The sequence below is a fragment of the Trichoderma atroviride genome, chromosome 5 (genome assembly GCF_020647795.1).
Source record: "Trichoderma atroviride chromosome 5, complete sequence".
Taxonomy (NCBI): domain Eukaryota; kingdom Fungi; phylum Ascomycota; class Sordariomycetes; order Hypocreales; family Hypocreaceae; genus Trichoderma; species Trichoderma atroviride.
The window spans coordinates 2,814,372-2,830,030 of NC_089404.1; the positions used below are offsets into that span (position 1 = coordinate 2,814,372).

At 46.6% G+C, this 15,659-nt stretch overlaps 5 protein-coding genes across 7 annotated transcripts; 3 read left to right on the forward strand and 2 right to left on the reverse strand.

Annotated features, from left to right (window-relative positions):
- Positions 1-175: 175 nt before the first annotated feature.
- TrAtP1_010142 (uncharacterized protein) lies at positions 176-2,676 on the forward strand. 2 transcript variants are annotated; one of them, XM_014089919.2, is made up of 5 exons: positions 176-437; positions 514-778; positions 833-1,040; positions 1,114-1,587; positions 1,647-2,676. In XM_014089919.2, the coding sequence occupies exons 1-5, from the start codon at positions 259-261 to the stop codon at positions 2,534-2,536; spliced, it is 2,016 nt and encodes a 671-aa protein (XP_013945394.2). In that variant the 5' UTR covers positions 176-258; the 3' UTR covers positions 2,537-2,676. The 2 variants fall into 2 exon arrangements, with proteins under 2 accessions (XP_013945394.2, XP_065970673.1); XM_066114577.1 differs by having other exon boundaries at positions 176-778.
- Positions 2,677-3,695: 1,019 nt separating this feature from the next.
- TrAtP1_010143 (uncharacterized protein) lies at positions 3,696-5,750 on the forward strand (the record flags this gene model as incomplete). Its single annotated transcript, XM_014089918.2, has 2 exons — positions 3,696-4,170; positions 4,242-5,750. The coding sequence occupies exons 1-2, from the start codon at positions 3,880-3,882 to the stop codon at positions 5,748-5,750; spliced, it is 1,800 nt and encodes a 599-aa protein (XP_013945393.2). The 5' UTR covers positions 3,696-3,879.
- A 144-nt stretch (positions 5,751-5,894) lies between these two features.
- On the reverse strand, positions 5,895-8,017 carry TrAtP1_010144 (uncharacterized protein). Its single transcript, XM_066114578.1, has one exon. It carries the CDS (start codon positions 7,935-7,937, stop codon positions 6,141-6,143), a length of 1,797 nt encoding a protein of 598 aa, XP_065970674.1. The 5' UTR covers positions 7,938-8,017; the 3' UTR covers positions 5,895-6,140.
- A 4,091-nt stretch (positions 8,018-12,108) lies between these two features.
- Positions 12,109-13,632, reverse strand: TrAtP1_010145 (uncharacterized protein; the record flags this gene model as incomplete). Of its 2 annotated transcripts, XM_066114580.1 has the most annotated exons (5): positions 13,381-13,632; positions 13,139-13,228; positions 12,844-12,968; positions 12,518-12,599; positions 12,294-12,361 (listed from the first exon to the last, which is right to left on the reverse strand). In XM_066114580.1, exons 2-5 carry the CDS (start codon positions 13,176-13,178, stop codon positions 12,294-12,296), a joined length of 315 nt encoding a protein of 104 aa, XP_065970675.1. In that variant the 5' UTR covers positions 13,179-13,228; positions 13,381-13,632. The 2 variants fall into 2 exon arrangements, with proteins under 2 accessions (XP_065970676.1, XP_065970675.1); XM_066114579.1 differs by having other exon boundaries at positions 12,109-12,968; positions 13,139-13,632.
- Positions 13,633-13,777: 145 nt separating this feature from the next.
- Positions 13,778-14,782, forward strand: TrAtP1_010146 (uncharacterized protein). Its single transcript, XM_014089916.2, has 3 exons — positions 13,778-13,987; positions 14,093-14,236; positions 14,286-14,782. The coding sequence occupies exons 1-3, from the start codon at positions 13,919-13,921 to the stop codon at positions 14,550-14,552; spliced, it is 480 nt and encodes a 159-aa protein (XP_013945391.1). The 5' UTR covers positions 13,778-13,918; the 3' UTR covers positions 14,553-14,782.
- Positions 14,783-15,659: the final 877 nt, after the last annotated feature.

Genomic DNA, 15,659 nt, shown 5'->3' on the forward strand with positions numbered 1-15,659 from the left:
GCAGCTATCAATAATAATCAACCCACATTTCTTCTCGTCATTTGTGATCTCTGTCCTTTTGGGAATAGGCGAGGCATCCTAAGCGGGGTACAGGTTGTGAGCATGGTTGTCAACCCTGCAAGGTTTCAGCTTCGCTCCAATGCGCTGTTAAGACCTTGATTATAGTCAGGTTGAAGTTCAATATCACACCACATACATATATAGACGCTGAAACATATTGTCCTCTCTCGTGAAAAGATAACAAGCACGCAACTCACCATGACTTTTCGGAGACCATTAGAGGTGGGGCAGGGGATGAGGTCGATTATGACCGATGGCCGTGAAATCCAAGTAATGAAAGACTGGAGCCAAACGGAGGGTGCGGCTGTTCACCAGGGATTGGCCTCACCAAAAGAGTACAGTAGTCAGCGTGCAGAATGGAGAGTCCCCATCAACCGGTAATTTGTTATAATTTTCTTCTTCTCGCCTCCCCTCCAGTTCCGCATAACTCCCATTTTTCTAACTCGATTGCAGCAAACTAGAGGACCTATCGGCCGCCATTAGTTCTCTTCAAACTGGCGGTTCAACAGCCATACCCCAAGACGTCAGCTGGAGAGATGTTTTCGACTGCATTGGAGAAGCGAAACAGACATATGAGAAAAAGGCTGAAGATAATCGATTCAGAGGATGGGTCAGGAAGGGCGAGATAGCAATAGGCATCTTAGAACGCCTTTCTGAAGCTATTCCCGATGAGAATGGCCTCAGCGTCCTCAAAACAGGATTGGTGTTCATTTTTCAGGTAAATTTACTTGTATGTGAAGGTTGATGAATAATTTTATTAACATATCTGTAGTCTTACAGAAAAAGACTTTCCAATGTGGGCAATATTCTGCAAGAATTCGAAGACGCTCCTGGCGTCTTGGCTAGCGTCTATCAGATATGCGACGTCTATAACAAAGAAATAAGACTGAAGAATCTGGTTTGGGATTTCTATGGGATAATGGTGGACAGCCTTTCAGAACTTATGATAATCTTGAATCGCACATATAAAGAGGGAAATGGTAAGAGGCTACTCATTCCAAGCATCAAAATGCAGTGGCACAGCAAGACTTTGGCTCTGACAACAGATGACAGTTTTTAAAAAGGTTGTTAAGCAGATTCCTGAAGTAGAGGCTGCAAAGATAGGTGAAATCTCCAAAAGAATCAGCAAGGCAAAGCAAACAGTCTTCGAAGCTACGGCCCATTTAGACCGACAGGTATGGCAAGAGACTAAGACTTCGGCTCAGCAAGGACGAATAGCAGCGGAGGCTACTCGCAAGACGGCTCATGATATCAGAGCCAGGGTAATAGACCTACAACAAGAAACCAGCGAAGGACATGATAAGCTATCTTCTCAGGTGGACCAGTTCCGCTCTCAGATGGTCGATGCGGCTGATCAAATGGGCGACCAATTGGCGCAGACTAAAAGACAGATAACTAAAGACGGGGAAGAGAGGAAGCAGTTTGAGGCAGGATTACAAAGACTCGTCGATGCGTTGCCTGCGTCGATTCATGAGCAGCTGCAGAGCGCATTGTACCAGTTTGTAGCTGATGCCATCGTTCAGCGACGTAAGCTGTCATATTCTTTTCGTTGACAAAACAAGATTGACTGACTGGACTCTGCACAGAACTTTTCGCGCTCCCCTCAAACATTATCTCTCCCAACTCGCCACCCCTGCCTCTCGTTCAATATGCGCAAGTACTAAGTGAGAGCGACATCATCAACTTACTGCAAACGCCTGATCCAATAGGCGACGCAGATCGTATCCTCCGCAAAGAAAGCTTGATGAGTGACGAGGCACTGGGATATGCCACATTACTGAGGCAAAAGCGTCAGTTCAAGGAATGGCTATCATCAGACTGGCCCAGCCTGGTGCTTGTTGATGGCTGCAGCCGCGGGGAAAGTGTAGGAAGAACATCCCCCATGTCTTTTTTTACCGCTTCTTTTGCTTCAACTCTTATTCGGGCTGAGACTGGTATTGTGTTACAATTTTTCTGCGGCCATCATATTGATCCCCAGAAGGAGAATTCAGGGCCGAAGGGCCTCTTGCGCAGCATCATCAGTCAGCTGATTCTATATCCGAAGTCTTATAATCTGTCGCTCAATTTTGTTGATCAAGGTTTGTACGACGCCGTAGCGGCAAGCAACACTGAGGCACTCTGTTATTTTTTTGAGAAACTATTTTGGCAGATACAGCCAGACACGATAATCTACGTACTTATAGACAGCGTTTCGGATTTTGAGTCTGATCTTCACGATTACGGGGAAAGGATGGACCGAGTTCTTATTTTGTTCCAAACGCTAATTGGACAAGTTCTCCAAGGATTTGCCGCTGGGCCAAAGCTGAAGCTGTTCATGACAAGTCCTAATAGGAGTCATAGGCTCATCTATCGGGTTGACCAGGCTAAGGAAAGTATTCGGCTGAATGCAGCGGCCTTGGGCGACATTTCTAGAAGTGGTGAGAGATCACTGCGAGAAATAAGACGGGCCAGGTCACCTCTCAGCTATATAATGTGATCTGCACTTGGGAAGTGAGCGCTCAAAGTATCTGGTGGCTAACTTAAACACGATACACTAGCACTGTTTCTTATTTCTTCCATTTTACACAGGACGAATAGATAGCATAGGGTGATAATAAAGAAGATGTTATTCATCAGGAATGAAGAATATATGCCCAGCATATTTTGCACTCTACGTCATACCATTCTGCTTCGCGACGCCTGAAAAAGTAACTGGGTGTGGCCGTTCTAAGCCATTCTGTACAGGTTATAAAGCACAGCTGTTCTGCACAGTAAAATTGAACACATATAATGGATGAGTCTGCATAATGGGCATTTTGACTGTCTTGGAACCAGTTATCATTATCATTCCTTACGAGTTCATCCGGTTGTGCTCATGACTGTAACAGGCATGGTGACTTGGACCATGTGCCATGAGCAAGGCCCGAATGACAAGACAGTGCGAAACTCATCTTCGCCGCATGCGCATTTTCCTACCAGCACTGGGAGGTCAGCAGCTTGAGCGCATGAGGTACCTTGAATCCCTGCCCCTTGAGATTACATGATTGTTTCCATGTTTCAGCTGCCATGCGTGCGCAGCAAATGTTCAGTGTATGTATGAAGAATAATGTTCGGTAAACGAAGGGTTCTAGCTTCGGTTGTATACTTCTCTTCATACATACAGTAGTATTTCGCTCTAGAGACGGCTGGTTGTGTTGCATTGCATTCCGACCTGCCTTATTAATTAGCCGCCAAATCCATCGACCAATCTTGCTTCCCAAATGCCCTCAACCTCAGTGCCGTTAAAGTTCGCTGGAAGCTTCAACCTAGTTAGCTGCGGCCCCTTTCCCGCTGAGCTGCTCTTATTGACTTAGTCTCGATCCTCGTGCACTAATTCCTAGCCTATCAACCACATTCGTGCTCTTTATTCATGCTCAACCTCCTCTTAGGTTTCATTTCCCCCTCAATACCATCCTCATCTGACCGTAGCGCTAAGAAAAGTCTGAAAAAGAAACTCTATAGCTTTCTCACCTGCTTTTAGCATGTGGTCACATAAAACGGCCCTGTGGGCCGAGGCGATGAGGAAGATTGAGCGATTATCATACATATATTCGCTCTACAGGGCCTTGAGTGTTGTAAATCTTGGTAAAGTTTTTCTCATATGCTCTCATCCAAGAGCGCTGTATTATTGCTGTCTGCCCCATTTGTTGGTCATTTTCAGCGTCTCTTAATAATCGAGCATTATACGATATTAGTTTCACCGAAGAGTTTAAACACCGTTTTTTAAGGATCTAGCCCCGACAGTTTAATATCGGCGAGGAGATAGGAAAGGGAGAAAAAAAGAGTATAAGGGTGTTTCCAATGAGGTTCAAGACTCTCTTGGCTGCGGCCAGCTGGGGCTGGATATTCGCGACCAGAAGCGCAGCTATTAGCGCTTGCAATCCCCAGAACCTCACTTACAGCAACGAAGTGCCTCCAAATGGAACATACATGCCATGGAACCTCATGGAAAGCATCATCAGTGTGCCTGGCTCACGGCAATACATAACCATCGTAAATCTTACGCCTCATAGATTTGTGTTGCAGAATACCCATTCTTATCAGATGACAACGTTTGATTGGGGTGATGTTCCCCAAGGCCATTCCCGCCAGGTATGTACACCATAATAGAACTGATATCATTGCTGTAGCTCATCCAAATGAGGCTAATTTGGGTATTTTAGAACATTGTTGTCTATACGAACAAGGCCGGAGCATCGGCTGTGGATGATAATGGCGAGGCGTACTACGCTATCGATGGGACTGACAAAACATTCTTCATCAGAGCAACGACTCATATCCCCGACACATATCCAGCCAGAACTGTAATTGATCTTACTGGGATGGGTCAGGGTCAGCGCGAGTACTTGGATCCAGCGGAACAATCTCCAGTGACGTTGGTGATTACGGGCAGCGATAGCTATGGCTTCATTACATCAATCAAATATGGCCCTGGAAACTGGATGAAGAATATGTACGACGTGATTCAAGACAGACAACTCCAGCACATTGTCATGCCAGGCACCCATGACGCGGGAATGTCTACAATCAGCAACCAGATTATTGGTGGAGGCATCAGCGAAAATACACAGACTCAAGGCATCAACATCTACGATCAGCTCTATGCAGGCTCGAGATATTTCGATCTGCGCGTTGGATCAGTGCATTCCGTCACGAATACTTCCAACTACAGCTTTTGGACCATGCACGTCAACGACGAGACGGCTGAGATCGCCCTTGGCAACACAGGAGAATCGCTTGATAGTATTGTTAGCGAGATCAACCAATTTACGGCTGAAAGCCCGGGAGAAGTCATCATCTTTCACGTCCGATATCTGATTGGCATACGCGAAGTGCCATCGCTTGGGCCCATTTACTGGACCAACTCAATTGTCAACGATTTCTTCAGCAAGCTGAGAGGTGTAAACAATCGCTGCGGCAACCTGGACACTAGCAGCACCTTCAACCAAAAGCCAGCGTCTTATTTCATGGATCAAAATGGAGGAAACGGCTGTGTGTTGTTCCTCCTTGCTGGTGATTTACAGTCCGGTGTCCCCCAGGACTCGGTATCCGACGGCATTTACCAAGCCAACGTCCTCTCTATCAATGATGATTGGTCTAACTTGGGCGACACTCAGCCTATGGCGGAAGATCAGGCATCCGACTGGAAGGCAGTGGTTCGAGGAGGTAGCTCTGACACGTTCCATATAGATCAATGGCTTGTGAGCGCAGACATCTTCACTACGACCCTATATACTATTGAGGGCATTGGAATTATGCCCACCAACCCAGCGCTCTACTGGATGGGCGTTAACAACATGAGTCCTCAGAGTTGGCCAACAGTTATACTTACCGATTACATTGGCGTCGTCGTAAAGGGCCAACACAGCTGGGATCAGCTTAGCGCCGATATGTATACTCTTGCCGTCGGCCTGAATCTGTACATGGTCAGCGAAAACTGCAATGTGAGCTCTGTTTCGCCTCTTTCAGGCGCAAACTCGGAACTCAAAATGGCTAGTTTGGCGGAGTCTTGGAAAGGCATCGTCTACGCAAATGGAACAGTGGTTAATGAGCCGCCACGGCACTTGCATCCTGGCCGTGTTGGGATGTTAAAGAAGGGAACTGTGTTTATGAATGGTACCGTGTTGGAGGCAGATGTTAGAAATCCCGATTTTGACTCCATAGTGGCTTGAAAGACAGTGCCGGGGTCGTCTAGTATAATTTCTACATTGTTTTTAGCTTTCAATAAATATGTTTCAAAGTATACAGGCTCAAAGACTTCACATAAAGAGGCATTGTAGACATAATAAGTTTGCATTACTACAGTGGCTGCAATTGTCATAACGTAGAGGCTGTCCATCAATATCCATAATCCATTCCCACCATATGCCTCATGAAGAGAAGAGAAAATTTGCTCCAAACAAAAGAAGCGCACCCTCTTTTTTTAACAGTTTGCTTTTTTTCTTCCAACAGCTTGTTTCAATTTATGTAACAAAATAGTCGTATTTAACAAATCCCTCCATATGTTAATGAGAGTCAGGACAGTACTCTCATCAAAAGCCACCGCCTACACTCTCATCATATCAGTATGAGTTTTGCTTGCAGGTCTTCTTGCCGCTGTCCCATGTAGATCCATACGGACAAGAGCATTGATTACCATTCCAATATTGGTTTCCTGGGCAGCTGCATGTCTTGCTTCCAGAATTGAACACCTGGCCCTTTTTATTGCACACACAGCATTTCTTTTGCTGATCATAGTGCGCATCCTTGCCACAATCAGGCTGAGGCTTGACGCAAGCAGATCCGTTCCAAGTTGTTCCAGAAGGACAACTGCAGGTCTTGCTTTGGGAGTTGAAAACCTGGCCCTTGTTGTTGCAAACGCAACACTTTTGCGAAGAGTCATAGTGGGCGTCCTTGCCGCAATCTTGAACACAGGCGTAGCCGTTCCAAACTGTTCCAGCCGGGCAGCTGCATGTTAAGGACTTGGAGTCAAAGACTTCGCCCTTCTTGTTGCACACGCAATTCTTCTTTTGGGTGTCATAGGTAGCGTCCTTGCCGCAATTTGGAGTGCATTGTTTTCCATTCCAAGTTTGGCCGTAGGGACAAACGCAAGCCTTTCCGTTCCAATACTGGCCGTCGGGACAGCTGCAAGTCTTGGTCTGAGAGTTGAAAATCTCGCCGTTTTTATTGCAAATGCACTTCTTTTGGTTCCAATCAAAGTGAGCGTCTTTTCCACAATCCTCTACACACTGTTTTCCATTCCACACCTTGCCATACGGACAGGCGCACTTCTTTCCATTGAAATACTGGCCACCGGGGCAGCTGCAAGTTTTGCTCTGAGAGTTGTAAATCTCCCCGTTGTTGTTGCAGACACATTTCTTTTGCCATTTATCGTAGTGTGCTTGCTTGCCACAATCAACAATGCATTGCTTTCCGTTCCAGACTTGTCCAGGCGGGCAGCTGCAAGTCTTGCTTTGGGAATTATATATCTCGCCGTTGTTGTTGCAAATGCATTTCTTCTTCTGCTGGTCGTAGTGGGCTTGCTTGCCACAATCAACAACGCAAGCCTTTCCGTTCCAATACTGGCCGTCGGGACAGCTGCAGGTCTTGGTCTGAGAGTTGTAAATCTCCCCGTTGTTGTTGCAGACACATTTCTTTTGCCATTTATCGTAGTGTGCTTGCTTGCCACAATCAACAATGCATCCGTAGCCGTTCCAGACTTGTCCAGGCGGGCAGCTGCAAGTCTTGCTCTTGGAATCATAGACCTCTCCATTGTTGTTGCAGACGCATTTCTTTTGCGATTTATCGTAGTGAGCTTCCTTGCCGCAGTCGACAACACATCCGTAGCCGTTCCAAACTTGACCTGGCGGGCAGCTACAAGTCTTGCTTTGAGAATTGAATACCTGACCCTTTTTGTTGCAGACACAGCACTTTTGATCGGCATCATAGTGAGCGTCTTTGCCGCAGTCCTGAACGCACGACTTGCCATTCCAGACCTTTCCGGGGGGGCAGCTGCAAGTCTTGCTCTTGGAGTCATAGATTTGCCCATTGTTGTTGCAAATGCATTTTTTTTGCCACTTGTCGTAGTGAGCTTGCTTGCCACAGTCTACAACGCATCCGTAGCCGTTCCAGACCTGCCCAGGAGGACAGCTGCACGTCTTGGACTTGGAATCATAGTTCTTGCCGTTGTCTTTGCAGACGCAGCAGTTCTTTCCTTTGTCCCAGCTGGCGTAAGAGCCGCAGTCGTTGTAACCGCCACGAGCAACGAGATTGTCTTCAGCTTCTCTAGCCTCGAGGTCATTGGCGGGATTTGGATTAGGGAAAGCGTTGACAGAGCTCAAGGAGAGCAACGCCGTAAGGAGAACCCGCTTCAGTAACATGGTGGGTGGTTCTCAACAATCTGAGACAGAGGAATTCAAAAAGATTGACAAGGAGCGGCCTCGAGCTGTAGGCAGGAGACTAGTTGGTGGTTAGAAAAGAAGTCTATCATCTAGGCAAATCAAGAGTTTATATAGTTTTCTTTTCTCTGCGAAATACGGCATAGGCCCTCATCAGAAAGCTATCCAACAGTCTAACGTCTGCCAGAACAGCCGGAAAGAGCAAGCTCGGGCTGGCAGACTTCTCTAAGGTTCAGCCGCACCCATATTCGACCAAGTGGCCACGATCAGCCAGCCAAGAGCTGGCCAAGACGGTGAGCGTAGGATCACTCGGCCACTCATCGTTTGTATAACCAACCTTGCATTTCAGCAACTCCAATAGATCCAAACAAGCACTGTATGTCTCATCCACTCGGGTCGTCGCTGAGCCATCGGGTTTAGGTTTTTACTAGAGTTAACACATAGTAATTACATAGCGTTGAGGAATACGAGGCATCCCTTTGTTTCCATTGGGCAACTGAAAACGCCCATATGCAAGGGAATACGAGATCCGTAACCTTGTTAGCAAGGCTATTGAAAAAAACGAACGAAAAACAGGGAGCTGTCACCCACCTTAGATTTGCTGCTTATTCGGTCTATGACCCTTACTGTCGATCATGGCTTTTCATCAGCCACCGAATTAGAGCATCCTTCATATCGTGTCTGATGCTACGATGCTTCGTCAAAGATGAAATAGTGATGTCCTATATTCGCCGGAGTTCTAGTTTAGTTTGCCGAGTAGGGGGTCTACAACTAGCCATGGCGGGAGGGCTGTTAAAATCGGCTCTCTTTAACCAGACTAGAGCCGCAGAAAACAGGAGCCTTGGAAGAATTGAATTTCAGCGGATCAGCCGCTTGTTCCAATGGCTTCTCGACGGAGGCAGAGACTAGATGCAAGAAGCGTTAGTGTGTCAATAGCAAATGGCTGCCGCAAGGAGCAGCAGAGAGGCCCCTCTAATCCTATGGCCGGCAAAATTCTCATTGGAAGCAAGCTGAGGCGGGAAAAGGGCAAGATGGTCAAAAACTTACGAGGTGTTCTCCCTTGCATTACACAGGAGCTCGGGATCGAACCAGTGCTGTAGCATGGAGTTTGCCGCTAACTGCTCTCTCCTCGTTGTTTTCCCATTGAATCCCTCAAAACGTATTTCAGGTAGTTCACATTACGGCATGGTAACTTGCAATTGGCAGCAGTATATTCGTCAAAACACAGCTAAGCTAGAAAAGGTTGCAGCCAGCACATGGCAAGACAATAGACAAGCAAAGGCCAAGAGTTAACAACCCATGCTTTCCCCGCGGGCCTCTCTGCCGGGTCAGGGGACAGTGGAGAAATGTCTGGGCACGCCCGACTTCCGAAACTGCCGCACAAGTATGGGGCAATCGATCGGAAGATGGCTAGTGAGGGGAATTAGACTTCAGGATCATGGCTGCTTATGCAGGTGCACGATCCTAAAGCGGCCAGCGAGTCTCGGACACAGTGCCTCTCAAAGCAGCCCGTACTTTATGCGGCACTGCATTGGCAACGCAACAGCAGGGGTTTGGATGGTGACAGGGGAATACCCCGATTTGTCTGATTGGAGAAGCAGCGGCCAACACAGCATGCATCACCTAGGCAATGCAGTCATACCGGTGCAGTGTATCTGTTGTGCCCGATGGTGCCCAGACAGCTTCACCCTGCACGGATTATCGCACGCACTGTGTCAGCTCCGGCTGGTTGTTGCAAGGGCAATCATACGAACTGCGTGTAGGCAGGGAGAGTACGAGACAACGAGATGAATCTGCAGCAAAGCCTGAACTATTCTTGGACACTGCGGGCCAATCCTCCTCCGCGTTCTCAAGCCATTGGGGGCTAATGCCCTCCTTCGGCCAAGCAGACATCGAATCACAGATCAAGGAACATCGCTTTCCGGCGACGACTTTGCTGCCGGGCCAAGAAACGGCACATCCACGGCGTTGCACATCAAAGTCACGCAGCCATGTGGTGAGACATGTAGTATATACGAGCTCATGGCGGGGGCTGGTTTTTTAACCGTGCATTTGATGCTTAACAACTTAAATTATATAATGAAAACCTTGATCCATCTTGGCTTCTCTTGGCTTAGCAGAGCAGCTACAGCTAGCTCAAAATCGACAAGGGAAGGATGGGCCATCTAAGTTCAGCCGCAACTGTACCACACCACAATGACATCGACCTACATGGATAGTCTGCCGGATGAGTTGCTCCAACACACTGTCTGCTGCGCTGAAGCTTCAAAGCGTAGCCCGAGTTCACACGGATGCTGCAGCCTCTTGCAATCTCGATTGACTTTGCCTCCACACCCGGTTTCTAAACTTAGATGGCCAATCTAGTCCTAATACCCTTGGAGGCTATAAACTAAAAGTGCTCCGAGTTCCTATTTTCCCACTTGGCATTTAGCTCTAGTTTTCGTTTCTTTTCTGACTTGCTCGTTCCAGGCCGCTACATGAACATGGCTGGCTATGGCCTAGGTCTCCTGTCGATCAGGCAATGGCCAATCTATTTGATAATGCCAAGGTCGAGTTGCATTTTAAACGTCGGAGGCCTTGAATAGCAACCACTTGTTTTCGTTTGTGGGTTTCACATGCGAAAATCCATGGCATATCCGAAGGCCTAGCACTATGCCAACCTGCTCAGTAAGTTTATTATTCTCATTTATCATCTACTCTAGGGCCTTGGCATCTAATCCCTTCAATGGAAGGATTTGGGTCAGCACCACCATCCCGCATTTTTCTGCCTAAACTTGAGTCAGCGCCTAGATTTTGAAAGTGCCTAAGCTACTGTATCCTCTTGTGAGCGCTTTGAGCTATTAATGATGACTTCATTATTACCGCGAGAGGCCGTAGCTTGCTCAAGACACCAAAAGAGCAGTTATGACAATGTCTTGTAAGTGTCAACGAGCCAGACGTTCGAAAAACGTTAGAAACAGTACCAAAACAAGAACCACAATGGCAAGTTAGTTCAATTGCTTTCTATACTAGCAGTAAGCTGCCGTGTCTAAGACGCTCCCTTTCAACCAGGGCGGCATCCTTTCGACGAGCTGAGCCGGCTAATCCGGTTTCCGAAGCCACAGACGTCCAGTATTCGGAAATGTCTGATCCGTCGAAATGTCTGATTCCCCTTTTTGCCAAGAGTTGGACCAATACCGGGCTTTAGTGTGCACATGTGCTCTCGTAGCGTGATGTCATGCCATACATAATGGGTTTCTTGATCCACTTGAGAATCTTTCTCACAGACATTGGTCCGCGTGACTTTTTGCTCTTCTCATCATCCTATTGAAATGATGACGGGCGGTAGAGTTGGTCTACTACGGGCCGATTGCAGGATTAGATTGCCGTATTGCTGTCATTAATGCCTTTTAGCTTTGAATTGCCGTCGTCTTTGCTATCAAATTCGGGTCAGCGGTTGTCCTTAACAGCGTAAGAATCGTAAAGAGCAAGTTTCTGGCCATTATCATACTCTGCAGGTTGTCATTCAATACTGTCTGTCATACGAGTCTTCTCTTTCTGGCTTATGAAAAACTCGTACATAGATGTTTCAATTTTCGCTGTTTTGGCTCTCTGTGGCGTTTGTATACTGTGTATGTGAGGTTGCGCCCCATTCACGCTTTGGAAACCGAGCAGGATATAGGTCTCTGATCGTGGTAGACCGAGTCATCATCATTTCGGAAATTCGCTAATATCAGTGTGTTACTGTCTCACTTGATACCTTATAATTGCTCGTATATTAGTATAAGTAGCGTAAAAGAGTTGACTGTATTGTGGCTGGATGGAAAGGATGACGGCCTAAATCGTTGTGCTGCGGAGACACTATATGAATCACTTCTTGGCGCTGCACAAATTACTTTATTGCATTACATGAGCTGTAAGGGTGATCGATATGAGTACTTCCAGTTGTTTGCTACTATTCATATCATCTGAATATAACGGTGAACAAATTGCAGCGGATAATGCCATGTCATGACGGGCATTTAGAATGTGGAATCATGTGTAAGTCAGCGCAATCCGTGTTGCCATTAAATTATAATTCACCATCCCGAAATGATTCCCATTACGTAGAATTATTCAGACCACTTCTGTGAATTGGCATTTGGTCCATGATGACTTGTGGCTTCGGCCTTGGGGGAAACTGATACAAGCCTCTAGAAATATAGAAATATCTCATCGCACCTTTTCCAGAGACAACGTCCCTGTACATTTCATCACATTCTCCAGGCAGATGCTCTTCGTACTTTGCGGGAGATTTCTTCGCCTTGTTGAGAAAGTTTCGTTTGTTCTCCAGCAGCACGACAAAGCACAATGTCGTGCTTAGATATCAGGTATGAGATCTAGTTTCGGCTTCCTTTCCGACATCAAGTAGCCGCCTTGATCAAGTGCTGTGTTGTTCTGACTGCATTAAAATTTGAACCAAATAAAATTGGAACTGCTATTTTGGCAATTTTGTAACCATAATGGCGCCCACCGAGACAGTACTGATGTCTACCTTATCACGATCCTCATAAATAGCTATGTTATTAACACGTCGTACGTACCAGTAATGCCTTCATCGCTATCCATCCACTTATCAATCAAGATAGAAAACTTGAAGAAATATCCATCAAGTAAAAAGCCAATCTGGGTATACGTAGACGTATATGAGCTATCAGTGCCGCTTTTTTGGTCCAGAGAGGCTTGAGACTTGCTTTTCAAATCTTCTTTCGCGTCATCGAGGTCATTAAATATAATGCTGTAATTTCACAGCCTTTTACCTGCTGAATCGTTGGGCGATTCCACTAATTGTGTAAAACATATAGAAATGGTTCGCCGTGTCATACATATAAGAAGCTTCCAACTGGAACTTCTGGTGCGAAAAACATACCTTATCCTTACTAGGCCGTTGTTTTAAGCCTGTAGCATCTTCTAGGAACCTTTCGAAACATCTGGCACAAGAGCTCAACCAGAAGAATAAAGTTTTTTTCGGAAGATGTAAGGGTAAGAATATACCTAGATGTAACTACATAGTCAGCTCTGTGTTGGCTATATCCTGAAATCGGCGTGTGTTAATGTGACCAGTCTCATGAAGTGGGCAAACTAGATGATCATAAAGCCATCCCTCACTAGCGATATTACGATGTTTCTTCGTCCTACAATACGTTAAGGCCGACGCCACTTACCAATGCCTGCTTCTCCGTCAAAAGCTCGTTGGTGCTTCATGGAGACAATTCTGCCCTCTGGATGAATGTGGAGTTATAACAATAAATTGGCTGTCGCTGTTTAGCAAACTTGTTCCCAGCGCCGTTGACCATTGCGCAAAGAAAAAAAAAGAAAAAAAAGAAAAGAAATCAGCGATAAACATCAAAGGTGTACTCCATTGTCGGCTATCTGTGCCTGTGGTGAATATTTGTACTTCACCTACGGGATTTTGTACGGCTATACTCGAGCTCGCTTGAACGCCAGGCAGCTATTTGTTGTATTAGTTTCCGATGCTATTCCCCCAACTGCAACAACCTAGGCCTGTAGCTTTAGGATATAGCCTTTGGCAAGCACGAAAACAGCATACGCCGCAAAGCCTTATGAGACATGCCCCAAAATCTTGGAGCCCTATGTTGACATTTCGAGGCGGTCTATATAAGCACCTGAATCGATATGTCTCAAGTATATTTACCATGGCATGTTTTGCTTTTGACTCAGGACCGTTGACTCAATTTTGGCGCGCATGGCGCGCTATCAAAGCGGTCGGGCGGCGTGGCGCACGCTGACAAATGGAAGGATTTCGCCGACATAGCCAAATGATGGGATTCGCACTGAATCCTGTCGTCGTCACAGCATATCTGAGAGCGGGCTGTTAAAGATCGCTATAATAATCGCTCATAATATTGTGCAACCTTGTCCATTGTCGTCTAAGCCATCCTTATCTTTAGCATTCATTTGCAGATCTCGCTTTGAAGACAGCAATGAGCCCCATCTTGAGCGTTTCTACAAAGATTGAGATCGCTGCCTCGCCAGCGATTGTCCGATCCGTGGTACGTGCGTCAACTTGGACAGTTTCTTAAATCTACGTCTCCATATAAAGCGACAGCCAAGCAGCAGCATAGGAAGCTTCTCATACTGAAAAGCGCGTCATTTAGTTCCTAGACTTTGCTCGCTATCCGCAATGGCAGCCCGGTTGGAATATTCAGCCTGTTGATGCTAACAAGCAACCTCTCGACCTGAAGTCGGGGGACGGCCTGAAAGTCAACATGAATGGAAGCGCACACAATCCAGTTGTAGTAGTAAGCTTTTGGTTGGTGCAATGCATATGCCCATACTAAATTGAGATAGGAAAACTCGCCTGCATCCTTTCAGTGGGAAGGGTCGCTATTCGGACTGGCCAAGGGTGTCCACCAGTTTCATTTCACTCCAAGCGAAACAACTCTAGGAAACACCACTTTCACCCAAGGAGAGGATTTCCGAGGACTTTTGATCACGCTCTCCTCACCGTGGTGGAATTCAAGAAAGTTTGACTTATCTCCGTGGGACAAATTCAATGCTGATTTGAAGAATGAGGCTGAGAAAGCCTCGAAACAAAGCTCAGAGGCAGAGCATTAGCCTTTGAATCGGACTGAGGTTTCAGCGTATTATGTACAACATCGTGAATGATTTCAGGATGCACGCTGATAATTGGACCATTGAGTACAATGGAGGCGCGAAGAGCATTTTTAGGTGCTATAGAATGCGCTTCAAATACAGAACACGCCTGTAAATAAGTGGCTTTATGTGATTCAAGTTTGCTATCCTTTGCTTTTTCATGCAAACCTATTGGGCGCCCATTATTAACCGCAGTTTATGTAAGCAATTCTCCTCACTTTGGGTGCTGGTTTAGGTACCCATTACGCTCTGATCTGCATCACAAAACAAAACAAAACTTCAGCAGAATTCCGTGATAATGAAGTCCCTTTTAGACTGCCCAGCGGAAATTGTGCATTCCATCTTGGAGTGCCTGCCTGCAGCTAGTCTCCGCGATCTTTGCCTTGTCAGCCGAGGTTTGCGCGAAGTCGCTGAGCCGCTGCTATACGCCCATTTGCTGTTGATATGGCTGGGAGGCGATCCACCTCCGTCCTTCATAATACTTCTACAGAACCTCCAGCGACGTCCTCAGCTTGCTAAATATGTTCAATCTCTTTCCTTGGCAGAAGGCTACACGAGGAATGGTTGGCGTATTTCCGTGGATAGCTCCGAGCTAGCGAGTCTCATCGCGATAATTCAAGACATCAATCCGCCATTTCGAGACTTGTGGATCCAAGAGCTGAGAAATGGCACACCAGATGCCATTGTTATGCTACTTCTATCGTTGGCCCCGAATATAACGGACCTGCGTCTGACAGGCAAATTCAGCGCCGATAATCGCCTCCTTGGTAGGATGCTGAGAGCTTCCCTCTGCCAAACTGTGGATTGCAACCTCCCACGATTCCAACATCTGCGGCAAGTGCTACTTGACACTCAATCGTCCATCATTCGCCACCCGGAGATGCAGAATACGGCCGATGCTCTCTCTCTGTTCTATCTTCCCGCTGTCCAATCGATAACGGCTAATATCGACAATCCTGCCATATTAGTGTGGCCAGCACATGTGCCTAGCCCCTCTAACATCACATCGTTAACTATACATGGATTACGGGAAGGTAATCTAGGGCGCATCCTTGCAACGACGAAGAA